The sequence below is a fragment of the Cladophialophora yegresii genome, assembly GCF_000585515.1.
Source record: "Cladophialophora yegresii CBS 114405 chromosome Unknown aczIN-supercont1.1, whole genome shotgun sequence".
Lineage (NCBI taxonomy): Eukaryota > Fungi > Ascomycota > Eurotiomycetes > Chaetothyriales > Herpotrichiellaceae > Cladophialophora > Cladophialophora yegresii.
This window is the reverse complement of record NW_006913045.1, coordinates 3,289,442-3,314,682: the sequence shown is the minus strand read 5'-3', so window position 1 is coordinate 3,314,682 and position 25,241 is coordinate 3,289,442. Positions and strand designations below refer to the sequence as shown.

The window sequence follows — 25,241 nt, the reverse complement described above, 5'->3', positions numbered from 1 at the left end:
CGCACACCTCGACCTGGAGGCGAAGGAACACGTCTAGAGGACTCCATGATGTAGATGCGCACGAGGTTGGTCGAGGCGGAGAAACTCCTGGCCGAGCTCATCACCGAGCTCGCGAGCTTGTCGCGCATTCTGCTGATAACGATATCGGCCTCCGCATCAATCATACCCCGAGAAAGAAGCCCGATCAGCCGGGCGTGCCGGGAGAGCTTCTCAACACGGTCCAGGGTACGAGTAACTAGGCATGACGCAGACTTCTAGATACTCCTACTATTGCTTCTCATATTGTCGAGGTTGCGCTCTGTGTCCAACGCTCACTTTTGTCTCAACCTGGACATATCCAACAATCTATAGTCGTAGATGGGTGTTTGCCAGTCGTCGTGTAGCAGCCCGTACGACTCGACAGAATTACTCCCCGGCTTGCGTGGATTGATCGCCCAGTATGCGAAGTCGGCATCAGACTCCCTTAGATACTTCATCAAGTTCTTCCAGTAGTGGTAGTCGCGCCTGGAAGGTGAGTTCGGGGCCCCTATCTCCCCTACCCACACCGGCGCTGTGTCAGTCTGCCGCAAATATCCCCAGTTCCTCGTCATATCAGCGGCGAAAGACTTGTACGTCCGATACCAGTACGGCACCAGCGAACCCCAGCCTGACCATCCATATACATGAGAAGAGTACACTACCTTGTTCTGATGTGCCAGGCGGACCGGTCTGTCCTTGGCTCCCCTGATATCGTTGGCCGACTGTACCCCTTCGACGATCATCAACCACTCCGGCTGAAGACGATGTAGTCTTTCCGAAGCACGCTCCGCAGCAGAGGCCCATGAATTCCACATCAGACGTCCAGCGAACCCACGAACCTCGTTCCGCAGGTCGACACCGACCACTAGCGGATCATTGATATGGGGCTCCATCACAGTCAGGACGTCTTGTATCCAGTCCTCCTCCGTCTGTCGGACGGGGCAGAAAGGTCCCAAGTCACTATTCTTCCACCCCATGTCACATGGATTCCCGTCGCAACACCATCTCGCTTCCGTGATATGGTTGTTGATGATCACAGCCAATCCGGCCTCGGTCAAGGTCCGAACAAGAGCGGCATACACGTCCAACGCTCGGAGTCCAATCAGGTCGTGGTTCGCATTCAGGTGCTTGGGATCGATCAATGGGTTCTTGTGGACGAGTTCGTCGGCGTACGGCAACCGAACACTATTGAATCCAAGCTCACAGATGACCCGAGCGATTTTGGTGCGATTCTGCACACTCAAACCTCCCGGTACCATGTCAACGTCACTCGCCCCATACCAGTTCACAGAAACAAGCTTGATGCGGCGCCCATCTCGATCGATAATGTCGCGGCCCCGGGTGCTGAGGGGTGGGCTGATGGATCGGCCGCTGCGGTCGTAAGGGACGGTGACATTGGCTTTGATCAAGTCGGCAACAGGGTACAACGACAAATCTGCGGGAAGGCTTCCTCGGTACCAGAGTATCCGCACCATGAGCCAGAGGCCGCTCAAGGTAAGAAAGGTCAGTATTACTGGCGTCCTGACAATGCTCCACAGACTGTGCCTGCGTGTGCGCCTGCGCCCACTTCGGCTTGCGAGCAGCCTATAGTTGCGTGGGCGGTGCCAAAGTAACCAGACCATCACTGACGAACGCGAAAACTGCGCCTCGAGATCCCAAGTCTAAGATCTCGGACTGTTCTGGCAGGTCGCTGATGGACCGCACATTGTCTATCGCACATTTTGGCGGCCAGTCGCAGCGAGCCGCACAGTTCCGGGCGATTAAAATCAATCATTGGCTGCATGCAAACGTCCCCGACTGATTGCTGACTCTTGCATTGCCAGAAGCAACTGACGGCGAATCCGGCCATATATGAGTGCCTCGGCCGCGCTGGGTTTCTCATCCTCCCGCATTTCTCAACGACAACCACAGCCGTCCCACAACACAAGTCACTTGACATGGTTATCAATTCAACAAGCTGTTTCTTGGGCGAGCACAGACAAAACCGAATGTGAGCCTGAAGTGAGCGGCGAATGATGCACGTTGGCTGCCATCGAGGACTTGATTGGTGGGAACCGAGACAGCACACATGCCAATTTCAAATCGCCATGACTGGTTAGGCAACTCTCACAGCGAGCCCACGAGCCTCGTTGTTTGGTATACACCTCACGGCGAGTTCGCATCTTTGTCGCTGCTCTGCCACTACAAGATCAGCTGGACTGATCGTCTTTGCGCTAACATGATGGAGACAGGCGAGTAAGCAGATGGCTGATCAGGTGCTATCGAGTTCGCAGCGGCGGCTGCCCAGTGGCAAGTACCACGCGGGTCATGCCGCCTTCCAGGAACATCCAAGCTACGGCTCAAGATCGTGCGACGAAGTGGAAAAGACTGGCGTGATGGAGCGAAGGTGAGAGGCATTCAGACTAATTGTGTGGAATTCGGAATGCACCACTCTCCTCTTGTCAGTATCGGAGCCTGAACCAAGCAAGGCCTCGACGAATCAGTCCTTGTCAGTCATATCACACTCGTTGCTGCCATCCGCCGACCTCAGGGTGGCCTCTTGCACCGCTTCTCCTTTATTGCTCCCATCTTCCTCCCTTTCAGTGCCCAAGGCTCCTATCGAAGAGGGCCAGCACCACGAGGATGTCCCTTCTCAGGTGGTTTCTGCGTTGCACTCCTGGGCTGTCAGTACTCTGCCTCCTCATTTTGCTCGAAGCTGCATTGAGGATCGTCGAGACGGAATGGCTTAGCTTCTTCTATCCTCCTTTTCTCAACCACATCGCAAGTCCTGTCGTGGCGCAGACTCTCTTCATCTCATACTCGGTCTTCCTGCACGTTGTGGCCTTCCTCTTTCCTCTGCGACTGTGTGCCTCGGCCTACGCGGCCACCCGAGATATCAAAGCAGCACACGGTTTGTCGAAGCCCACTACCGCCAATAATGCGACGGTCGACGCTCTCCGCCATGATCCCGACCTCCAGCCGAGTGCACTTAAAAAGTCAGACTCGGTAACATTCGCGGTGGTCTTGCCCAGCTACAAAGAGGAGTTTGAAATACTAGACAGTTCTCTCAGAGTCCTGGCAAGCCATGCACTCGCCCGATCCTCATACGATGCAAGACGAACCCTGAGAACCATTACGTGGCATCAGTGACTAACCAATCAGCAGATCTTTCTGGCCATGGAGGAAAGAGATCCCAACGGCACCAAGGTGGCTCAGAGCCTCATCACCCTGTTTTCTGGCAAATTCCGCGACATGCAATACACTGTTCATCCTGCCGGATTGCCCGGCGAAGCACCTGGAAAATCGAGCAATGTCAGCTGGGCAGCGAAACAAGTCGAGCGAAAATATCTGAACAATCCCAACTGGTCCAGCGTCCTGGTCACGGTAATGGACAGTCAGTGCTTCAAAGATTGCAGCATGCGAAAAATGTTGACACGGTTTTAGGCGACACTCATCTTCTGAGTCAGTACTTCGAAACCGTCGTTGCCCACCACCTACGCCGCAGAAACGGAGGCATGACCGACATGACGCTGTACATGCCTCCCATTGTCTTCGACCGCAATGCGCATTTGGTGCCCCAGTTGGTGCGTGTAGCAGATCTGATGTGGGCTGGTGCTGGTCTCTCTTGCTTCACCAGCAAACCAACTCTGACCACCATTGCCATTCCGACCGCAGTCTATACTGTTCCGCTTCCTCTCGTCTGCCTAGCAGGAGGCTGGGATACCGGTTCAGAGGCGATTGGTGAAGACATGCATATGATGTTGAAGTGTTATTTTGCCACCAACGGCCGCCTGATGATCAGACCCATCGCGAGCCCGGCAAGTCAATGCAATGTTACCACTGGAAAGCCAGGGATTCGGGGCTGGTGGGCAGATCACTCTGCTCGCTATGCTCAAGGCCTTCGACATATGTGGGGATGCCTTGACACCGGATATGCTGTGCGTCGGTGGTGTAACATCTCCCTCGATTACAAAGCCCAAGAGCAGGCTACTCCAGGCAGCTCGAGCAGCTCAGGCAGTTCCGTCGGCTCCGACCCCGAACGGCCTCGTCATGTCGAGATTCACTTGCAACTAAACCAACATGCCCTTCATGGCCCAAAGCTTCGAAGATTTACCTGGCGGAACCTGATCTTGTTCAGCCGGCTCTTTGAAGCGCACTTCTTACCTATCCATTTATTCCTTGTACTCCTCGCGTCAGCCATCTACGCGGCTCTACCATATCCACTGACATCGTGCGCATCACTGACAGTTGTCCTGGACCTAACCTCATACCTCCGAGCCGCGAGTTTCTTTCTGATGACGATATATTTTGTCGTCTTCTATGAAGCCTATCATCAAGCGTGTATTTATGCCAGAGCGAACGAGATGAAGAAAGCCGGTCTGTATGAGGAGCTGGCGGACGAGTTCTCCTACCGCAAGAGATTGTCGGTTGTCTCAATAATGGACTACCTGCTCTTTCCGGTTGCGGGAACCTTGTTCGGAAGCGTGCCTCTGCTCCAAGCGATAGTGTCGCACTTTTGGACGGAGAAGCTTGTGTATCTCGTGAGCGCGAAACCTCTGAAGGCGATTGCAACAGGCGTCCTTCACATCCCCACCGACGAGTCAGACGCGATACTGACGGATGTGTGAGCAGAGGTCCGAAGTGAGAACGTTTAATTAAGTCAGCGAACATGGCACGATTCTGAGGACTGGAGTTTCTCATGGCGTGCGGACATATCGGTGTTTGAGCGGCGATCTGTGTTGACCACTTTCCATAGCAGAGTAATGATAATTGCTGTCGAGATACTTCTGGTTGGAGGATCGCATAGACAGCAGAATGAGATCGGGCAGTGTCTATCACGTGTACACGGTAGATGTGGGTAAGCTGAGCCCCCGTGGCCTCCTTATGCAGCTCACCGTCATGGTGGTTGCCGTGGCCCCGGAACCCGCAAGTTTACAGATCCCTCACAAGAGCTTCATTTGACTTCACATGCTGTTCACCTCGAGCATTGGAATTGGTAGACTCCATCGGACACTGGGCTGCTTGTGTGTAAGTCGTCCTTGAGCTCCTGCTCCTCACTCTTGCAAGCCCGTCACATCGCTCAGCGACGCGCTTTCTTGAGGCGAAACGCGTCTCGGCAACCGGCTCGTGAATTGAACCACGAACCAAGACCAAACACCCCCTGTTCAAAATTCCCCCCAGATCCACACCCGAGGCCACCTTCGACCTTGACTTGCTCACTGCACACACTGACTGCACTGCAACTGCACTGCAACTGCACCATCATTTTGTCCTTTAGAGCAGTCTCCAAAATCGGCTCCAATGCATACCTGATTGCGGTGCCTGTTTATCCCACGGCTTCTGCCTCTCTCGTTGCCGCCGCCTCTGCACCTGGGTGCGCCTGCTAATCTCGCTTGAATTGCAGCCATGTCTGCCAGCTCTGGTAACAACGGAGTCAAGAATCTTCGGGCAATGTTCGAGAACAAATCTGGCGATCAATCCACATCTCCACCGAGCCGCGGTCGATCTCCCAATCCTTCAGAGTTCTCCAACAGCAGTAGACCTGTCAGTAAGGTCCGAGCGAGCTTCGTGGCCGTCGAAAAACCAGGCGAAAACGGAGGCCCCGCATTGTTAGGTCTTAGAAGGGCCAGCGAAGTGAGCAGTATGGGAGGCATACAAGAGAATGCTATTGTGGACAACGAGGGCACAGAGAAGCCGTCTGTCTCATCCGACACTGACACCGCATTGAAGGATGTCAGCGCCAACATTCCAGAATCGACGCTCCCCTCGGACGGTGCCCATGAAGACGGCGGCTTGGGTAAGATCCTTAAAGGCTCAGCGTTTATTGAGAACACTCCTTCCAAGCCCCCTACAAATGTGACCAATCTGGGTCATGCTGTTGCTTCGGGTCGACTCCAACAGAAAGCACCTCTGTCGTCACCCTCGAAACCCAAGAACGAGTCAAATGCGGCTGCGATGGTGGACAAAATGCAGGCATCTAAAGAAAACAAACCAGGACCACCACCGACGACCACACTCAAAACTACAGAGACTGCGCAGCCGATAAAGGCGCCGCCCACAAGACAAATCAACTCCAAAGTTGTGCCCAAGTCGCCTATTGTCACACAACCCTCACCAAGAACACCTACCTCCCCCAAGATGAACATCAGAGGCGGACCTGCGAAGATCCGAGGAGTGATTGACTCCGCGAAAGAAGCGCAAAAGGCGAGAGAAGCGCCGAAAGAGGCTAAGGACGAGCAAGAGAAGTCACAGCCACCCGCGTCCAAGGTCAACACACAGGCCAAGTCAAGGCCTGCACCCATCGCAGCAAAGAAAGAGCAAACTCCTGCATCCCCAAAGAGCGTCAAGTCACCCACCATAGTCAAGCCCAAACCTCCCACAGTCCCGGGCAAACTTCCTGCTGCGGCTACTGCGACTACAGCATCAGCAGCGGCTAAGCACGACGAGGCACAGCACCCAACAACCGAGGCCGAGCGTAAACATGATATGAAGAAGAGCGCTCCTCCCACATCACGGCCGCCTCGGGCTAGTACCGCATCTACAACCGCAACCCTGGCCAAAAAGGCCTCTCGAGCGTCTTTGACCAACGGTCACCAGAGACCGCACTCTCGTGCTAGCACAAGCAAACCGGATGAAGGGTTCTTGGCCAGGATGATGAGGCCAACGGCAAGCAGCGCCCAGAAAGCACATGAGAGAGCGCAACCCAGTACTCCTCCCAAGAAAGGAGGAAAGACAATGCTGCCACCCAAGACTAAGCCAACGACGAAGCAAGAGCAACCACCAAAGATGCACGTGGACACGCCGAAAGAGCCCGAAACTGGAGACAAGGAGAATTACGGTGATCGTCAGCAGGAGCAGGATCAAATCACGCTGCCAGAGGTAGGGCAGCCTTCGTCTTCCGACACCACGAAGCCAGATGCCATAAATGCCGATGCGAAAACAGAACCGATCGCTTCTGAGCCTGCTCCCCAGACAGAACATGACCGAGTGAACGGCGAGGCCCAGAAGGTATATTGAGAGGAAATAGCCCTTGTTTGGTGGTGGATTTGGTTCAATTACCCCAGTTTCATCTGTACCTTTCCATCTGTCAGCGATTCAGCGAGCTTGAAATATTGACAGTACCTTCTCCGAGCGGGCATTTAAAATGTCATTGATATTCAAGCAGATCTTTTTCTTGCCGACTTCATCTTCTGCCGTGCAGAGCTCGTTCGACCCTGACCGATGTGCGCAGACGGTCGAGTTATTGCGGGTGTGTTTCGCAATCACGATTCCTCTATTGATCGACTGCGACATCATGACAACAGGAACGGAACCACACAGTCAGCCGAGCATCGACCTTGACAAGAATACACACATCTAACCAGGATTCCCGCGGAGCTGTAACCAATCAGCGCCAGCGATTTTCAGCCTTGTCCCTGTCCGAAAGCGGTAAAGCGCAGTTACCTCTATTCAAATACACATCCGGCAGCCTCGTCCTCACCACGCCTCTATTCAAGTCAGCTTTGAGTCTAAGCAGCCATCTGTGCAACCTTATTCAAACCGACATCGAGTATAGCTCGCAATCCCATCTCTTTCTTTTGACATCGAGTCTTTGAACACTGGTCCTTGTGCGATCCTATTCAACTCTCCTTGCGGAGTCTCTTTACCGTTGTCTTGTCTCTTACACCGGCTTCTTGTCAGGATGTTGCTGCTTCGGCATGTCCACTCTCCGACATCTCTTTATCGCTACATTCAAAGAGCTGTTGGCGAGTGCCCGGAATACTTCAAGGTTGGAGGTGTCCATGCCGATTTAGTCTTCCTCTGCACATACAAACCACATATAGTATTCTACTCATACTGACAAAACTGACTATCAATAATATCTGCAACTCACTTACACGATGAAGCTTACCACGTACACGGTGGCCACCATTCTGGCCTATGCATTGGCTCAGGCCGGCGCCCTTCCTTCTCCTCAAGATGCCGGCACAGTCGCGTCCGATACGCCGGCCGCTTCTACCGAAGAGCCCATGTACTACGCCGACGAAGCCGACCTTGACAAACGCGACGGCCCTGTCCAGCACAAGAACTGGCAAATTGACGGGAAAGCCCGGCCCTTCGTCGGGCACAACTGGAAGGGCATGAACCAGGGTAATCACGGTCCCATGCCCGACGATGACGACCTCACTCCCTACCTTGACCACCCGGACCCGACCGTCGCCGCCATGGCCAGCATCGTCCGCCGCGCGCCTGAGCCCGGATTCACCAAGATCAATGGCATAAATTACATCCAAGCACCCAAGTCGCACTGGTGGGAGTCCCAGAGCAACGGCGACGGCTTGAACCCCGTTGTCGGAGGGAACCCCAACATTCGCAGCTACTTTAACGTCAAGGAAGAAGTTAGGCTGCCAAAGGGGCTGGGGAAGCGAGGCGCCGCCGAGGATGGCCATCGCGGCGGCCCTCCTGCTGGCTTTGGCCACGCCATGGGCGGTCAGGGTCAAGGCCAGGGTGGGCATGACGGCCCTCCTGCTGGCTTCGGCAAGGGTGATGGCCAAGGCCAGCATGCTGGCGGCCCTCCAGGCGGCATTGAGCACGGACAGGGCGGACAGCCATGGAAGAACCACGGCGGCGAAGGATTTCGTGGCCACGGTCCGATGGCTGATGAGGAGTAATTTTGGTGCTCTGTCTGCTTTTTCGACCGAACAGTTCTCCTACCCTGGCAGAGGCACGCTGGACGTGACTTCATGGATGGGCAGACTCGACACGGCATCGGCAGTACCGACAGCAACAGTATCAGCCTTCAAGTTTTCTCATTTCTTTCTCACCGCCTCAGCGAAACATTTTTCCAGATTCATGCCCTACAGACAAGTCGTTGAGTAAACACAAAGTTGTCGGTCTACTTCCCTTCGACACGCTGGCTGAAACGACCTTGTCACACTATTCATCATCATCATCCGCGATCCCTCAGATGAGCTGGCCCTCGACTCGAGGTCGACGATATCATTATTTAGCGTCTTCACTTCAACGCATCCCCTTATTATTTCACTTCGTCGCCGTCCGGATGGATCATTCAAACAAATAACCGACCAACCAACCACGTCCGATCTACTTGCAGCACCAGCAATCAGGTCGTTCGTCGCAATATTCACTCCTTCTTCCCCTTTGGACTGGCTTCTGCTTCCCTCATGCCTGCTACACAGGGCTTGAGCGAGGACAGTTTTGATCAACACAGTGCCCACTGCCCGCCTTTGTCTTTGCATTCACTGGCCTGCCCTCTCTCTTCCAGTTCTTCCGTTCAACACGCCAAAGACAAGCAGAGAAATGCCACGTGCACGGACCAGGACACATGCCATTGAAACTGCCATTGACGTGGGCAGGGACGCGGACGTGGGCACGACACGTGAGATCCCCCGACCCCAACCCTCGAGGCATCCCCTCAAGGAAGTCACTCCTTACGTGCGTGGTGCGTCGAGTCAGGTATCTCAGCTTCATCCACCAAATACAGTATCTCCACTTCTTTTCACCTTTCCTTCTTGTCCCTCTGCCCCTGCCACCGTCCCCTACCACCTGCCCCCTTTTGTCTTCTATCCCATAGGTACAAACATCCTTGTTTTCGATAGACACCCTCTTCTGCAATAAGACCGCAGCAAGCACGCAAAAAAGGGGTTTACTCAGCCTAGAGTCCCCCTGCTTGGTGGTAGTTACCAACGTGCACATGATTTACCTCAACTTTCGCCTTTCTTTCTTGCTTTCTACCCTGGTCCCTACCCCTAATTTACCCCTCTGGTTTCTATCCCATACACCGTACACACTTCCCTCGTTTTCGAAAGATTCCCCTTCCCGTCAATAGACTGCGGCACGCGCGCAGGAAGGTCTACTCGAAACTACTCAGCTTTGGAATCCCCGTGCTTGTCGACGGTCGTCAGTTACCAACACGAACGAACAGGTATGCGAACGAATGCAACCCGACGGCGAATCAACTGGAGTCTGGACTGGATTTGACTGTTTTGCTTCCTCTCATGCGACTGTCTTTCTTCGAGCTTTCATTCGGACAGGATAGGATGGGATGGGATAGGACAGAGTATTACCTACCTACCTACCTACCTACCTACCTACCTACCTACCTACCTACCTACCTACCTACCTAGGTACCTATAGATAAGTATGGACTCGTAAGATTGCACATCATAGGTACTGCAGACCACTGACCGAGATCCGTGTCTACGTACTGTACGTATGTATGTATATATATATACTTCTAACCAATGTACTTCTAGCCTATTTACGTGCCCTGCCCACTTACCTGTCTGACTATCTAACTCCCCGCGTGCGTTCCTTTAGGCTTATCTAGTAAGTAAGTAGGTAAGTAGGTAAGTAAGTAAGTAAGTGAGTGAGTGAGCGAGTGAGTGGGGGCTAAATACAGTATTTGCGCTTCCTTCTGCTCTAACTGTATATCCCGCTCGCTTTAGCCCCTGTAAATGATAGGACATGATTACAGAATATGGGCTATGGACATGGTGCATGTAGCAATGCACGGGCTTGTACCCGTACCCGAGCTAGAACATGGGCTTGGCTTGCCTTATTACCTAGGTACCACACAGCCTCGTTGCATTTCGTCGTTAGTCCTACAGTACATGCGATGCTCGTGCCCCTTTAGGAGGGGGCCGGCATACCGGTGGGTGAAGGAATGAAGGAATGAATGAATGGTCATTGAGATATTCCATTGACTTTTTGACTGCCCGACGTGCGGGCATGCTCATCCGGTTTACTGTAGCCTGCGTGTGTCGTATTGTGGGGTGGTATCTATGCGTCCAATCCGTCCGTCATGCGTCGCGTCGCGTCGAGTCGTTCGTGCATCTACATCCATCCATCCATCCATTCATTCACCCCACCAGCCATTCCTCAATGTAGAGTCCCGCTGTCTTGACATTGAGGCTCAGCCGCCACTGACCGAATTCAGGTTTCCGATCGCGATCCCGCTTCACACTCTCTTCGCGGACGGTCTCGCAACTGGGATGACCGGTAGTCTGTAGTGGAACCAATGTTATAACCATTTATCAAAGCAGGAAGCCTGCTCACGCGTGCCCATTCTGCCCACTTTCCCCATTCGTCGCCCCGTTGACGGCCTTTTGGCCCAGCTTTTCTCTCCTCTTCTTGACGGCGTTGGCGAGCACTTCCAGGACGGCTTCTGTGTCTTCCCAGCCTATGCACGCGTCTGTGATGGACACGCCGTACTTTAAGCCGGACTTGCCTTCGGGCGGGACTTTCTGGTTGCCTATTATGAAAGTCAGCACGTGGATTTTTGAGGAAAAGGAAATAACAGAATCTCGCTGGTGACAGTGAGGGGGACGGTATTTCGGCCCCTACCTTCATTGATGTGACTTTCAACCATGACGCCCATGATCCCCTCTTCTCCATTCTCGATCTGCTCGGCCAGAACCTTGGCCACGAGCGGCTGGTTCTTATGCTGCTTCTCGCTGTTCCCGTGGCTGCAGTCGACCATGACCCGCTCACGGAGACCCTTCTTCCGCAACGCCTCCTTGGCCTTCTTTATCGACTCGGCATCGTAGTTCGTCCCCGTGGTCCCTCCCCGCAGGATGACGAAACAGTCGTCGTTCCCAACAGTACCCACAATGGCCACGACGCCCGGCTTTGTGACCGACAGGAAGTGATGCGGGTGTCTCACCGCGCCGATGGCGTCGATCGCCACGCCCAGCGTGCCGTCTGTGCCGTTCTTGAACCCCACAGGGAAAGACAGACCGCTGGCCAGCTCGCGATGTAATTGACTCTCCGTTGTCCGGGCGCCCACGGCGCCAATGCTCAGCAAATCAGCCAGGAACTGCGGACTGATTGTGTCGAGCATTTCACTGGCAAGAGGCATGCCCTTGGACGTCAGATCCACGAACAGCTGCCGACTGAGCCTCAGGCCTTTGTTGATCAGGAACGACCCGTCGATTTCCGGGTCGTTGATCAGCCCTTTCCACCCGACGGTTGTGCGCGGCTTCTCGAGGTACGACCGCATCACGATGACCAGTTCGTCCTGGTATTTTGCCTTCATCTTGAGCAACCGGTCGCAGTAGTCGAGCGCGGAGGCCGGATCGTGGATTGAGCACGGTCCGACGATGACGAGTAGCCGCCGCAGAGGGTCCGTGTCTTGCACCACAGCGACGCAGTCATCTCGACCGGCTAGCACCGTGGCTTTCGATTGGGGAGTCTGCGGGATTTCGTGTTGAAGGAGGTCCGGTGGCGTGAGTGGGTTGTAACCACTGACTGTGCGTGTCGTCTCGGATCAGCACGTCGAGTAAGGATAGGTAGGATAGAGAGGTAATTGGGTGACAAGACATACTCCGCCAATCTTCCGAAGATTCTCTGTTGCCGACGTGGGGGTTCGTGATATAGTATGACTGTTCGTCGCAAAGCCGTCAACGAGTCAGTCAACATCGCCCCGCAGGTCTTTCTCTGGGGTGGCTTCCGCCCACTTACAGCCATGTTTGTGTACAGTGGTTGCGCAGAAATGAAAAGTCGCAGCCAGAAATGATGATGCTCGCTCGTGCTGAATATGACTGTGGCACGAACGAGAATGCGGAGGGGCGGTCAGAATTATTTTTACTTCGCGGAGAAGCTCAAGGTGGCGCTGGATTGATCTGATCCGATCTTGAGCGCCGAGGGCCTGGACTTTCGGTGCCTTGCATGACGCATGTCGTTTGTTCCAGGCCTGATTGGCGGCTTAAGTCAAGGGAAACTGCTTAGCTGTGCCGCTTTAAGAACGACTACAGTACTCCGTACTCTCGCACTCACCTCGCTCACCTTCACACTTAACCTTCATCCTCGACTTCTCCACTGCATACAGCGCCAACAAGACGATCCACCACTGGCGGCGTGCCAATCGTTCCCTTTCGACCATGTTCGGTCAGATCGTGATGAGACCGTCGTAGGAACTAGCTGAGAGGTGGTCGCGGCAGTGAATATAGGACTATGAGCTGGGGCCTTGCAGATCATGATTTCTAGACGCGCACAGTGCCCAGCTTTAATGTCCTTACACTGTCGGCGAGCTGAGCACGCTGGGGCACTATTCCACGGGTGCGGCCAGCGATGATCTCGGAGCGAGTCCTAGTGGTGGAATTCTGACTGCCAGCGCTAATAGCAAATCGCTATTGGCAGGTCGATAGATGTCGCAAACCTCTCTATGTAATTGCAATTGGCACTATCGAATCCCTATATAGGCGATTGGAAACCCTCATTCCTACGCCACCACACATCCTCCAAAGCCCGAGCCTTGCTTCACATCAGGCATGGGGTTTGGCGGTTCTACCTCCAGTGATATTCATAACTACCCTCGGGCTTGATGATGACAGCCTTGCCCGTGTACTCGTTCACCAGATCACCCATGCCCTGAGTGATAATCTTCCGGTCCTTCTGGTTGTATCCCTTGATAATGTTGCTGTCTTCCCACTGCGCGGCCAAATCTTCGACCATCTTCGTGTTACCGGCAACGTCGACCTTGTCAAATACCTTGAACACTTCCCACAGAGACGGTTGGGCATTCACCGGCGCGACCAGAGATTTCAGCTTGAAGATCTTGGTTAGTGTCTTTTGATCTTCTGGGCCCAGGTTGAGCAGGTCCGACCGTGCGGCGGGGCCTTCTTCGTTGAGCTTCTTGAACCCAGCGCGCATGAAGGCTAGGGCCTCCTTGTCGAAGTTGCTGAGACTATTCTGTACCGTCGGCGGCTTGTTGATTTTCGCGCATCGATAGAAAGGTATGGTCTCCACCCAGGGCAGCATGCGCTTGAAGGTCGGGCTGCTTTCGTGTTCAATGTAGAGCGTTGGGATCCCACCCAGGGCGCCTGCATCCATTGCGCCAGTCTTCTGTCCCAACTGGTATAGACTGCCCGGATACCGTTTCATTAGGGCGAGCAGGAACGACACCTGCTCTCCTCTCCCTTTACCGGCCAGAGGGTCCTTGAGATAGAACTCACCCAGGTGGCACTTGGCATGGGCGCTATTGATGTCGTCATTGTTGGGGCTGCCAGGGCGGTCATTTACGGGATCGTGTCCAACAGTAATAATGGTGAACCTTTCCTCGAAAAGGTGGATGAGCTGCGCCTGTCCTCGGACGTCACTATCGCCCTCCGGATTGTGGCCTCCCCCGGGTTTGTTGAAGCCAGAATACCGGGGACAAAGCAGCAACACCGGTTTCAAACTAGGGGCCGGGAGCATTTGACCGGCGAATTGCGCATCCTTGAAGAGTTCTGCGATTTTGTACTCTGTTGCGCCCGAGGTACGGGATGCGATGTCACGGTAGAGTTCCGTCAAGTTGTTATTCTTGATGGCATCCACAAACTTATCCCTGATATTGAGCGTCGCGAAGCCAACATAACGAATTTCATACACCGTTCGGGTACTGCATGATCTGATTTAATTTTTCGATGAAGGTCATGTCGGGGGACGGCTGGTACAGTTGATAAATTCCACGCGGACAAGTTTGGGTTCCTAACCTCGTTCTCGCCCGGCAGGAGGACCGGCTTTTGTTGCAAAGCTTTTCGAAGGGCATTCTCCTCGGGTTTCTCGCTGGGTTTAGGCTTCAATAACCCGTTCCAATTCTCCATGTACCTCCCGTCGCCCATTAATAACTGTTCGACGTTGGTTTCACCGTTCATGCCGAGTGCGTGGACACGGTCACGGTCACGCGTCGCGCGGACGTAATATTCCTTGAGCAGATTCACGTCCTGCGGCTTGGTCTGATCATTGAACAATATCAACACGGAGTTGACTGGATCTATCGCAAGAGACGCAACGACATGTGTTGTGTCGCCAGTTTGGTCCATTCGTTGGAAGATCATGTTCTTGTCGGCTCTTTTAGCCATGATGGAGTCAGGTGGATGACAGTTATGTGGGATTCAGGAGATCAGTTTGGCAATGAAAGAATTCAAGAGAAGTACGAGTCTGGAGGACTTACTTTATATCGTCTAGCCAGGAGACTCCATGGTGAAGCAGGCACGGGAAATGAGCATCAAGATGCGGACTCGGCTCGCAACATGGTGTCTTGCGAGCTGAGCGACATCAGTGGTTCGCCTGGTCCGGAAGAGGTGTGCCAGTGCTTGCTCAGACCTGAGTTGAGAGATTTGCAGTAGCTCCCTCAAACTCTTATGCAGGATGACAGGTGCGAATTTCGGTTGTTCGCATCCAGATGCTTGATTTTGCGCTGAGTGGCCTACCAGCCAGAGCGAGATGATATGACTCTGCAGATATGAAGTACTGCACCTCGCAACAGGATACAACCTCAGCTGGCAGACGCCGCATAATTGCAATCGCAAAGGACCAGCAGCTTTAGCGAGCTGTCTCATCGCTTGTGCGGTCTTCAGCTCAGTTATGTAGGCCACGAGAGATTCGACTAATTAAGTTAAAGTTGGCGCCCGTCGGACGCTAGCCACGTAGCGCACGTCGGCCCCTAGTGGCTAGCGTTCGACGTGCGCCAACTTTTAGCAGAATCTGGCGACACTGGGGTGAGCACAGGGCGGCTTCACCCTCGTCCTAGTCGGGAGTGAGCTCGATGTCGATTTCCTGCACTGTGGCGGAGGCTGGGGCAGCTCGTGTCTTTATCGTGTACTTCGCAGGAGGACCGAGTCGATGATTATGTTTAAGAGGCATCCAAACGGTAGAGTAAAAGTCTTGATTTCATTCCGCTTCTAAGGGCATTGTGCCATCTAATGATATTCTTTTGTTGCGCTGTGTAACAGCCCGGACCTCATCCATTCTAGGGATCAATGGTGTAGCCTCATATCGACATCTCCAAGGTAGGCAGCTCGCCCATCTCCATTCCGAGCTCCCACCCCACCCTCCTTCTATTCCTTGCCCTATCCTGCTCATGCTCCATTTGTCTGTGGTGCCAGGGAGTACGCGTCGTGGAACAAATCAATCATGACACCCGCCGACCATGCTTGCGTAGGGGACTGTCACACTGTTAGCTGTCGCGCTCCGGAAAAGGCATGCATGGCTCTACTCACCGAATCGGCACAGAACGACCCATTTTGGTTGGTCAATTCTGTCAAGCCCTTCCAAGGACTTTCCTTGATGGCTTGCTTGCATCCCGCCAAACGTCTGGTCACCTGCTGGAATGATTCCAATCTTCCAGCCGAATCGGACCGTCGCTGAAGATCAAAGTAAAGCAAGGCTCGCAAAAAGAACCCGGTTGGCCATAGCCACTCCGGTCCTTGATGGTAGTTTCTTCCCTTGGACGTGGCAAAGTCGGTCGAGTCCTCGGAATTGTTGTAGTGCGGTCGATAGTTCAGGTCCGACGGATCCAACGTCGCCATTCCTGTAGGTCCTCGGAGGACGTCGTCCGCCATCTTCAGCGCGTGAAGAGCCCGCTGGGGGGTGAACAGATCCGGGGCCACAACCATGGCAATCGGGAAATTGGGCCGCAGCTGGTAGTCTTCGTATTCTTTGCCCGACCGATACAGATCCTTGTAGATACCCCGCCGATTGATAATCCGCGGGTCAACATCATCCTCGATGTCGTCCTTGGGGTCCAACGGGATCCAGTAACACTTCTCAAAGTTGGCTTTGATGCGGTCGGCCCATTCCACGAAGGAAATTTCCTCCCCTGTCTCAGTCTTGACTCCAGACCACTGGTACTGTCCTCCTTGATTGAGGTCAGCAACCCATCGTAAGGCACTGTAGTGAAGCCCAGTGATTTCGACAGCGGCGCCATCTCGCGGTGTTCCCGGCACTCCTTTACTACCAGCCCGCTCACTTTCACCCATCTTGTCCATCCAGGTGCCACAGTTCCACTGGCTGCCGCCAAAGATAATTCCCGTCGACCAGTCCACGTGGACGTCAATCTGGAACCCTTCAGGTCTCATTTGCATGTCGAGCTCAGGACCAGCATTGTACTCTCTGAAAGACAGTCCGGACGCGTGCCGCTGGAGAATTTCTTGGATGACTTCCTCGACGGTCGACTCTTTGGAGTACGCCCGCGGATCATCCCATGGGAACCACGTGTCATCGTAGGGCAAGAATCGCCGCGGGACCTTCATCTTGAGGATGTCGGCTCCATCAGGTGCAATCTTCGAGTAGTCCTGAATGTTTTGCAGGAAGAACCAAGGCGAATCTCGCGAGTTGTATCTTGGAGCTGCGCCACTGCTCAGTAGGTTTGGGATCAAGCCGTGCTTCAGAACGCTACCGAAGGCCTTGATGTGCTCCTTTGCCTCTTCAAATCGACCTGTGCACAGGAACAAGCCACGCAGGGAAATAAAGACGTCTCGACCCCAACATCTTGCCCAGGATACAGCAAAGTGCGGCAATCCAGCAGCCAGTGACGGTACACGTTTGTCAGGCCACAATGAGGCAGACTTGACGAATCCGGTTTGTTGAATGCTGACCAGCGCTAGGCTTTGTAAAAAGTTCTGGCCATGCTGGATGTTTGGACTCATCAGCTCGACCGCCCTTTTGACCGCCGCATTGTAGGCAATCTGGCAGATCAGGGCGAAGTAACGTGGCAAGAGGAAGCTTGGTATGGTGCGAACTGCGTCGAATCGTTCCTTCAGCCACTGGGCGGGTTGAAGGAGTCTTGAGAAGCCTTCCTGTTTCGAAATTCTCTCCATGCGTCCGACCAGGAAATCCAGGGCCCATTGGCCTTGACGGAGATGATTGCAAAGCGGGTGACCGAGATCGTTCCGTCTGACGATTGGCTCAATGACACTCCACCAGCCCTGAAGACCGGCGTAGACCAAGGGACCATAGCCAGGGATGTTGTAAACACCGTCTTGACCGTCGCTGAGATCACGCTCTTCCGCGTCCGACCGGTACAGAACGAAGTTCATGTCAATGAGATCAAGTCCGCCAAAAGCTTCATCGGTACCACTGGAAATGAACGTCCCGAGGCCTTGAGAGTGCTCGGCAGAGGGAACCCAGGTCTCAAAGAGCGCGATGGAGCCAGGCGGGAAGAAATCGGCCACAGTGATGGTGGTGTCACCATTCTCATGAGTAATGGTGCTGCCCTTGATGTTTCTGACTCGTGCGGGCAGACCAACGAGGTATTCGCTGTCCTCCAAGGCAGCTTTCTTTGCTTGCTCACTTTGGTCAACTTCGAGAACCCAAGCACCAAGGGGCCGTGCTTTTGTACCAGCCAAATGAACAGGGCTCAGGCCGCCATTGCCATTCCCATAGCCCGGGAACGCGGTGTGGGCAATCAGGAAGTAGCCTTTTCGGGAGTCTGGATGAACACGGTGAAGCGTGATGAGTTCGCCTTCGTGATGCAGGAAGGTTTCGTCATATCCATCCTTGCCCATCATGGTATGGATGTGGTTCATCAGTTTCTTGACGCCAGCTATGCCACCCTCACCAGCACCAGTATGGACTTCGCCTTCCGAGCTGATGGAAGTGTACTTGCGGTCCTCGTGCACAATCTCGACAAGCTTGGGATAGATCTCATCAAAACCCATGACGCTGCCTGTGGCACACGCACACATATTGACCAACGCGGCCGTGGGCAGAGTATCTCTGGCATCTCGTTTTTGAGCCGGCATCTCATTGTCATGAGTGCAATCCATGAACAATGCGTGGACCGGAGACTCCCTGATGTGCTTCACAACTTCTTTGGTCTGTGGACCACTGCCGTTAACGGCGTTATCTGTAGACTTGTTGGCTGATCTTGAGGGAACGTTGATTTCGAAACTCCCAATAGGTCGACCGCAGTGGCGATGCACAATGCGGCTCAATTCTTGCGTGCTCCAGGCTTGCATGGCTTCACGGATGAGGGCGCTCAGCCCCAAACGCTTCACAAAGACATAATCCATCTGTTCATTGCCAGTAAACAGCTCGGCGAAGACAGCCAGATTGGGCTGGACTTTCCGTGCTTCGTCCAGCAGGTATTCAGCAACATGAATCGGGGTAGAATGACAATTGTCGATGCGGAAAGCTGTGAAGTATTTGGCCATCAATCGAACGTATTTCGTCATGTGTTCCCAGAGATACGGACTGTCCTCGGGACCTTTGCCGTATCTCAGTTTGACACAATCACTCCACGGGATGAGTTCTCTTCTGAGGTAAGGCCGCCAGTCCGGACCAGCATTGTCCTTCATAGCATCAGCAGCCCAAATCCAGCCATTGACGGCCAGGTCTAAAGCTCGTGGGCTATGCTTCTCCGTGGTCTCGTTTTGGGGGAGCCGAACAAAGTACGTTTCAATCAGCGGGTTCTCTTTGGTGATAGGGCCCAGTCTGGGACCATTGGGGTCCATCCTCGTGTACTGGAGTCGGCCTCTGGTCTGTTCTATGATAGCGGCTGAGTCATCATTGAACTCTTGGTAGAAAGGGACGTTCAGCTCGTTGATAATGGCTGTGATCTCATCCATTGCAGCGTTTGCGTTTGCCCCATCTTCGTACCGCCCAAATAGGGCAGTCAGAATGGCAGCAGCGATTTCAGGGTTGACCTTTCGTGAGAAGCGGCCATCAATGCGAAGGCCGTTGAGCATGCCCTTGTCCTGAAGGAAAGCGGCCTTCTGATGGAGATTCCAGGATTTGACTGTGTCAAGCCCACCACCAATGGTATTTTCAAAACCTTCAGCAGGCGGAGTGACGGCACCTCGCTTCCAGGCGTCGATGGTTGCCTGAGCATCAGCCTTGACGTCGCAGACGAAGTATTCCCAGAGACGGATCTTTTCGATGACGTGTGGTCTGATACCATCCACAGCCTTGTTTAGATCATCTGTATTCTTGAACTCAGTGGCGAAGCCTAGCGACTCGAGTTTGTCACTATACTCAAGGAGAGAGCGGTTTACTTCCAGCGCAGACTCCAGCCAAGGAGCAGTTTCGACGTTGTAGCCTGCTTCGGGATGTTCCTCCAACCACTTGCTGTTGTTGGCCGTGTGGTTGAAGACGACGTCAGTCAACCCAAGGAGTTCGTGTACGTCTTCCATGGACTTGATCATCTTTGCGACGTCGTCCTCGCCTCCCGGAAAGAGTTCCGGATCAAAGGCCAACTGATCGTACAGACTGTAGGGCGAGTTGGACTCGCCTCTGGTCTGTAGCGGTGTGAAATGAACCATGTTGTACCCTCTTGCACTAATTCCTCTGAGATGCTTGTCCCAGTCTTCAGGGTATTTGCCCATGAATTTTGAGACGACCGAGAAGATGCCCAGAGCATCGAGAGGCAAGGTGCCGCCGCCCAGATGCAGTTTGGGCTCGATATCGACATAGTAGGTAGGAGTGCGAGTAGGCTTAGGAGGCTCCACGTCAGACGTAGAGAACTCGGGTAGAGGCGTGTAAGTGGTGTAGAAAGAAAATGCGCCGGCAGAGGTGATGGGGATGTCAATCTCGAGGGTGCGGTTGAAATCCGGGTGCAGCTTGAATTCATGGTACCGGTTCCGATCGAAGGGCTGATTGTTCAAGGGAAAATTGACCCAGAGACTGCCTTGACGACATATCGAGCTGGTACCCTCAATGGCAAACCTCAAATAGTAGGCTGGCTCGGTTGGCGCAGGCAAGTAGATGTACTCGTTTGGCACGTCCGGAGCTCCTGCATCGGTGAGAGGCAGGAGGTAGACCTGGCGGGTGCTCTGATGAGTCTTGGGAGGCATGTTCCTGGCTCGCGGTAAGACTGAGGTGGGCCTGGGGTAGAGTTCTGTCGAGTTGCTATTCTATTGCTGCATTGTCGGCTACTGCTTCAATTCGAATCTGAAAGCGGAACAAGGTGGAAGTGCTGGCTGGTAACAATGATACTCAAAGAATGCGGATCAAAGACTGAAAAGTGATAGGAATACACGATGCGAGCACCGAAGCTGTCAGACAGGGTGGTCGCTCAGCGGAAAATGGGTGAGAAAGCAGAGAAGAAATATCGAATGAAGCTCTAGTGCTGTAAAGCTCATTATGACACTTTGAGGAAAGCGCCAATTGAACAGCGACGGCGAGGCAGGAACTTTGGAAGCGGGAAGGAAACAGCTAGCCCGGCTGGGAAGTCCACCCCACGGCAGGCGCATCAATCTGTGGTTCAAACCAGATTCCGAGCACTGTTTGGGCGATTTGACATGGAAAAGTTCCTGTCAGGCGTGTTCCTGCATCCCACTGTTCGGAGTACCTGTCCGACTTTCCAGCAAAAGGAACGGAGAAATTCCAACTTTACCGGGCGACTAGCGGAGAGCCAATCGAGCTTTTTAGGTGCTAACCGTACCTTGATGACGCCTAGCCGCGGGTGCTTATCGTTAAAACAGAGGGGCTGCACACTCGCTGAGATGCGAAATCTCCTGCGTCAGTGGCTGATTGGAGCCGCAAGCGAGGATGGCGAGAAAACAGCTCTTTCAAGGCTGTGGTTGAGAATCCACGGAGTACGAGGTAGCAAGTAGCGGGAGCGGCGTATATGTACGATCACGGTCTCCCTGACCTCCAGTCTCCAACAGAATTGTTCCCTTCTGGAAAATGTTCAGGAAAACTTTGCGCTGTCCGTCCCCATGGGGTATCCAGTGCATATCGATGTCGATCTGCACATCCTGGCGATCCAGCCACTCGATGTTCCGAGTAAGCCTCCGCCTGTCCAACGATTGTTATCATAGAGCCGCATACGGAGTATGGAGTAAGTCTGCCCTACTACAGACAAGTAAAAACCTCATTCATTCAACGCAGCACTCCATTTACGAAATGATCTCGTAGAGATTGGTTTGTGCACGGTTCGTGATGCAGGGCCATTGTGTGTCGTGACGAGGCGCGCCGGCTTTCAAAGGCTTTTTGTGGGAGTGCGCCGACGACGCCCTTCATTAGTGTTTTGTCATCTCTCCAGTCAGTGACGCTTTCAGGGAAGATGTGATGTTGTTGAACCCTTTGCCGTTCAAGGACGTTGCAAGTCTCGGCGACTTTCAATCAACCGACATGGCCTTCAATGAGCTCGTATACTTCTCTTGCAATATGTAAGTCGGACGTATCCCGGAATGCGCTGAGTAGTACCTCTCGCGGTCCCACAGCAGACAAAAGGCGATGAGACAGGCCAGACGCAATTGTACCTCGCACGGTGAATAGACAACTGTGTAGTCTTGCACACGCCAACAACGCGTCTGCAGACACCTACAATTGTGCCAGGAACTTCCTCTTGATCTCTAGCGGGAGCTATCTCTCACCACAGAGTGAGCACGCAAATCAGGAGTCGAGATCATCTCAAGCTTAATACTTTCTTTCCACTGGTCGTGCTCCATCATTGTGTGCGGAGATAGGCGACCACAAGAGTCGACGTCATCGATTGGCAATTCTTCTCAAATCCGGGGTAATTAGGTGGGTAAGTAGGTACTCTCCCTCACCGCACCTCGAGAAGTCAGCACAGAATAATTGCCCCAAGGGACGTTGCAGTCCATGCCTGCGGAAATCTGCATGTGAGCAGGTGTCACAGTACAACTTTTTTTTACCAGGTCACGCCAGACAGCGCCCGAGGCAGACCGGGTCTTTCGATGTAGCTGCTGTAAGGCAGACAAGACCTGACCTGAATGCCCAGTCTTCTTGGCCTTCAAATCAATTCGATGAGGCTGTTTCTGTTACGTCCAACTTTCGCCCAACTCGTATGTACTCCTCCTTACTCCAGGCTCGAGCTGCCTTTTCTCTCCGCACGTGTGACCTCCAGAGAGATTTTCAATGTCGGGGCGCTATGATGCAAGACTCCAAGTCCAGGAAGTAACTTGTATTACTGGGTCAATGCATAAAAAGGTAGAAAGATGGGTCACTGTCGAGCTCGGGCTCCCTCACATTTGTTCACTCCACACCTCCACGACTACGTCCCCGACTTGCCGATAATTTTCTTTATCTATTGTCCCTACTGCACACTTTCGATTTCCAGTACCTGCACATAGAAGGAGTTTATTGAGTTCCGAGGGGTCCCAGCACTGTCTCCACGGTCCCTTGTGCTAGTGGCGCAACATCAGGATTTGAACGCAAAAGCAGCAAATCCACAGCAACAATGACGAACGAGACGGTAACATATGGCCGTGGTGGAGCTGGTCAGTGCAAGATCGCAGTCACAACGAGATGCGACTCTAATCTCTCGGTCAGGCAACGTCACCACGAAAGACGCTAAATCACCTGCCTTCAAGCCACAGACCACACCCACATTGAAGTCGCAGGTTTACACCACTGGTCGTGGTGGAACTGGCAACATGGCCAAGCTTGATAGTGCAGAAGAGGCAAGGCGCGCTCAGGATGTTGATGTGCCTGGAATTACGATCCCAGAAAATGTCCATCATACCGGCAGAGGTAGGCCTGAACACTGAAAGTACTCGTACATCGTCTGTAGCGCAGTCAAACTGATCACCCCTCCATGACAGGTGGCGCAGCCAACTTATATAAGCCCACAGAGGCGGAGCAAAGGGAAGCACGGGCCCATAATGAGAAGGTGCGATCAGAGTCATTCAGCAAGGACCGAAGTGGTCTCAAAGGCTTAGCGGGTAAGGCAAAAGATAACTTGGTCGGCAAAAGCAACGGAGAGAAGCAATGATGGGGCTTGTTGATGGACAAAGAGTCGAGAGCATCTTGGAACGATCCCCGACGGACCAGGGGTTTGGCGGGATCTCTGTCGCTCTCAAGAGGCTTCCAGCTTTGCCACAAGAAATTACTGGGACAGATGCACCGATCAAGGGTTTGTGGATCGGAACCGCCCTATTTCTGTAGTCACATTTTCACGCGATTCTTGGTCATTTTATCCATGCGCCTGATCTTTCCTTGAGGTATAGGAGCCCGCCGAGTCCGTGATGCGAATAGCGGGATGCTGCATAGCGGGAATAGGGTCTCAATCGCGGCAGCGGTACCGGGAAGGGTTGAGACGGGTCTGGACGAGTTTCTGGACGTGGTTGCTAGTCGCAGGCAAACCCCTGGACATCGAGCACCGATATGCTCGGATAAGGTCCAGAGCCATTATAGTAGGGATCACTGGCGTAAGTTGCTATAGCCGATTGCTGCACATGTCAGCGAGCAACCCAATCGTCCCAGAGTGGCGAACAGTCAAATGATTTGATGCACTACCTTGTCAACCTCGTGGCTATTTTGCCTCGAGACACCCACAGTCCCTGGAGGGCAATGCAAGCTCGATCGGTCTCAAAATGGAAACGTCAGAAAAGTGGCCGGACACCGAGAAAGGTCAAGCCACCGATTTCTTGAGAGCTGAATTGAGGTCGGATGGTCCGTGGAGGCGATAAACACCGAGCAAGTCACAGAGATCTTCAGCGCTAGCGCCTCACCAGACCCTGGACACGCGGGCAGTATGCAAGATCAAAATACCAGGTCTGGTTGACCGCCGTCCACGGCAGGGAGGCAACCCGCTTGAGAAGCAGGGAATTTTGTCGAATTTTCGCATGTGGCTGCCAGCAACTTCTATAATACCATACTGGCACTCTCTGGACCGTGTCGGTGAAGGATACCAGCGGTAGAGTCATTGTGGCTGCTTAGTGATGCTGTGAGCGAGCTCGGGAGGTTTCTTGTACACGAGATACAGTAGTGGCACGCTTGATCTCGAGCCCTGGACACCCTGGACACCCTGGACACCCACACTCTTCTACCTGTGGTGACCGAAGCGCCGATACGAGGAGGATGTAATCATAGCTAGTCGAAATAGGTAGGATAAGTGTGTGGGATCAACCGCCTTTCTTGCTGTGAAGGCATTCTAAAGCAATGCATGAAAGGTCCTCCGTGTTCCGTAGCCAGGGCGGAATTCGAAAGGCCGAAGATGGCGCACGGTAACCAACAGGAGATCTTGAAATACATACAGTAAGAACGAGAGTGCCGATGGAGCTATGGGTCCTGGCGAGCCCTGAAAGCAGTCGATCATGTCAGGGACAAATTGTGGGTTTGATTCTCTCCCCGCCCTGTCGGATGTACAGCCGCCTCTGTCGGCATCGAGCCCGCATCCCTGTCTGCTACACCGAAATCTGAAGCACGAGTAAGTCCCTTGCTTGTTTCCGACATGACAGCTGTTTCTTGATTCAACGGCCGGCTACAATGTCTGTCTAGCCTCCTTTTGGGTCTCACACTCCGCATTAAAACACGAGGCGATTTCTATCGATCGGGGAGCCTGGGTGTCTCCGTCGGTCATCGCACAAGTTGAGTTGTTGCTCCGATCTGGAGCTCCAGTACATGGATGCCGGTGATCGTCTTTTTGCTGGGTGACTTCGGTGGCTGGATCAAGGAGGCTGATCGCCTCACTCGACACGATGGACCCTGAGTTGCTCATGAGGCGACCCCATTCTGCGGCCACGAGCTGGCCCGGGAGGCCGAGGCCTTGTCGGCGTCTTAGTAAACACAAT

General features: G+C 53.5%; 9 protein-coding genes across 9 annotated transcripts; 5 read left to right on the top strand and 4 right to left on the bottom strand.

The window, feature by feature from the left end:
- Window positions 1–311: 311 nt before the first annotated feature.
- Window positions 312–1,493, bottom strand: A1O7_01187 (uncharacterized protein; the record flags this gene model as incomplete). The annotated part of the gene is made up of 1 exon (XM_007755226.1): window positions 312–1,493. One exon carries the CDS (start codon window positions 1,491–1,493, stop codon window positions 312–314), a length of 1,182 nt encoding a protein of 393 aa, XP_007753416.1.
- Window positions 1,494–2,640: 1,147 nt separating this feature from the next.
- On the top strand, window positions 2,641–3,147 carry A1O7_01186 (uncharacterized protein; the record flags this gene model as incomplete). Its single annotated transcript, XM_007755225.1, has 1 exon — window positions 2,641–3,147. The coding sequence occupies one exon, from the start codon at window positions 2,641–2,643 to the stop codon at window positions 3,145–3,147; it is 507 nt and encodes a 168-aa protein (XP_007753415.1).
- Window positions 3,148–3,174: 27 nt separating this feature from the next.
- Window positions 3,175–4,625, top strand: A1O7_01185 (uncharacterized protein; the record flags this gene model as incomplete). Its single annotated transcript, XM_007755224.1, has 2 exons — window positions 3,175–3,391; window positions 3,442–4,625. 2 exons carry the CDS (start codon window positions 3,175–3,177, stop codon window positions 4,623–4,625), a joined length of 1,401 nt encoding a protein of 466 aa, XP_007753414.1.
- A 778-nt stretch (window positions 4,626–5,403) lies between these two features.
- On the top strand, window positions 5,404–7,014 carry A1O7_01184 (uncharacterized protein; the record flags this gene model as incomplete). The annotated part of the gene is made up of 1 exon (XM_007755223.1): window positions 5,404–7,014. One exon carries the CDS (start codon window positions 5,404–5,406, stop codon window positions 7,012–7,014), a length of 1,611 nt encoding a protein of 536 aa, XP_007753413.1.
- An 863-nt stretch (window positions 7,015–7,877) lies between these two features.
- Window positions 7,878–8,648, top strand: A1O7_01183 (uncharacterized protein; the record flags this gene model as incomplete). The annotated part of the gene is made up of 1 exon (XM_007755222.1): window positions 7,878–8,648. The coding sequence occupies one exon, from the start codon at window positions 7,878–7,880 to the stop codon at window positions 8,646–8,648; it is 771 nt and encodes a 256-aa protein (XP_007753412.1).
- Window positions 8,649–10,859: 2,211 nt separating this feature from the next.
- Window positions 10,860–12,465, bottom strand: A1O7_01182 (3-deoxy-7-phosphoheptulonate synthase; the record flags this gene model as incomplete). The annotated part of the gene is made up of 5 exons (XM_007755221.1): window positions 10,860–10,986; window positions 11,056–11,251; window positions 11,344–12,246; window positions 12,323–12,380; window positions 12,460–12,465. 5 exons carry the CDS (start codon window positions 12,463–12,465, stop codon window positions 10,860–10,862), a joined length of 1,290 nt encoding a protein of 429 aa, XP_007753411.1.
- An 819-nt stretch (window positions 12,466–13,284) lies between these two features.
- On the bottom strand, window positions 13,285–14,840 carry A1O7_01181 (uncharacterized protein; the record flags this gene model as incomplete). Its single annotated transcript, XM_007755220.1, has 2 exons — window positions 13,285–14,316; window positions 14,472–14,840. The coding sequence occupies 2 exons, from the start codon at window positions 14,838–14,840 to the stop codon at window positions 13,285–13,287; spliced, it is 1,401 nt and encodes a 466-aa protein (XP_007753410.1).
- A 999-nt stretch (window positions 14,841–15,839) lies between these two features.
- A1O7_01180 (alpha amylase) lies at window positions 15,840–20,552 on the bottom strand (the record flags this gene model as incomplete). The annotated part of the gene is made up of 2 exons (XM_007755219.1): window positions 15,840–15,926; window positions 15,981–20,552. The coding sequence occupies 2 exons, from the start codon at window positions 20,550–20,552 to the stop codon at window positions 15,840–15,842; spliced, it is 4,659 nt and encodes a 1,552-aa protein (XP_007753409.1).
- Window positions 20,553–23,102: 2,550 nt separating this feature from the next.
- On the top strand, window positions 23,103–23,440 carry A1O7_01179 (uncharacterized protein; the record flags this gene model as incomplete). The annotated part of the gene is made up of 2 exons (XM_007755218.1): window positions 23,103–23,199; window positions 23,271–23,440. The coding sequence occupies 2 exons, from the start codon at window positions 23,103–23,105 to the stop codon at window positions 23,438–23,440; spliced, it is 267 nt and encodes an 88-aa protein (XP_007753408.1).
- Window positions 23,441–25,241: the final 1,801 nt, after the last annotated feature.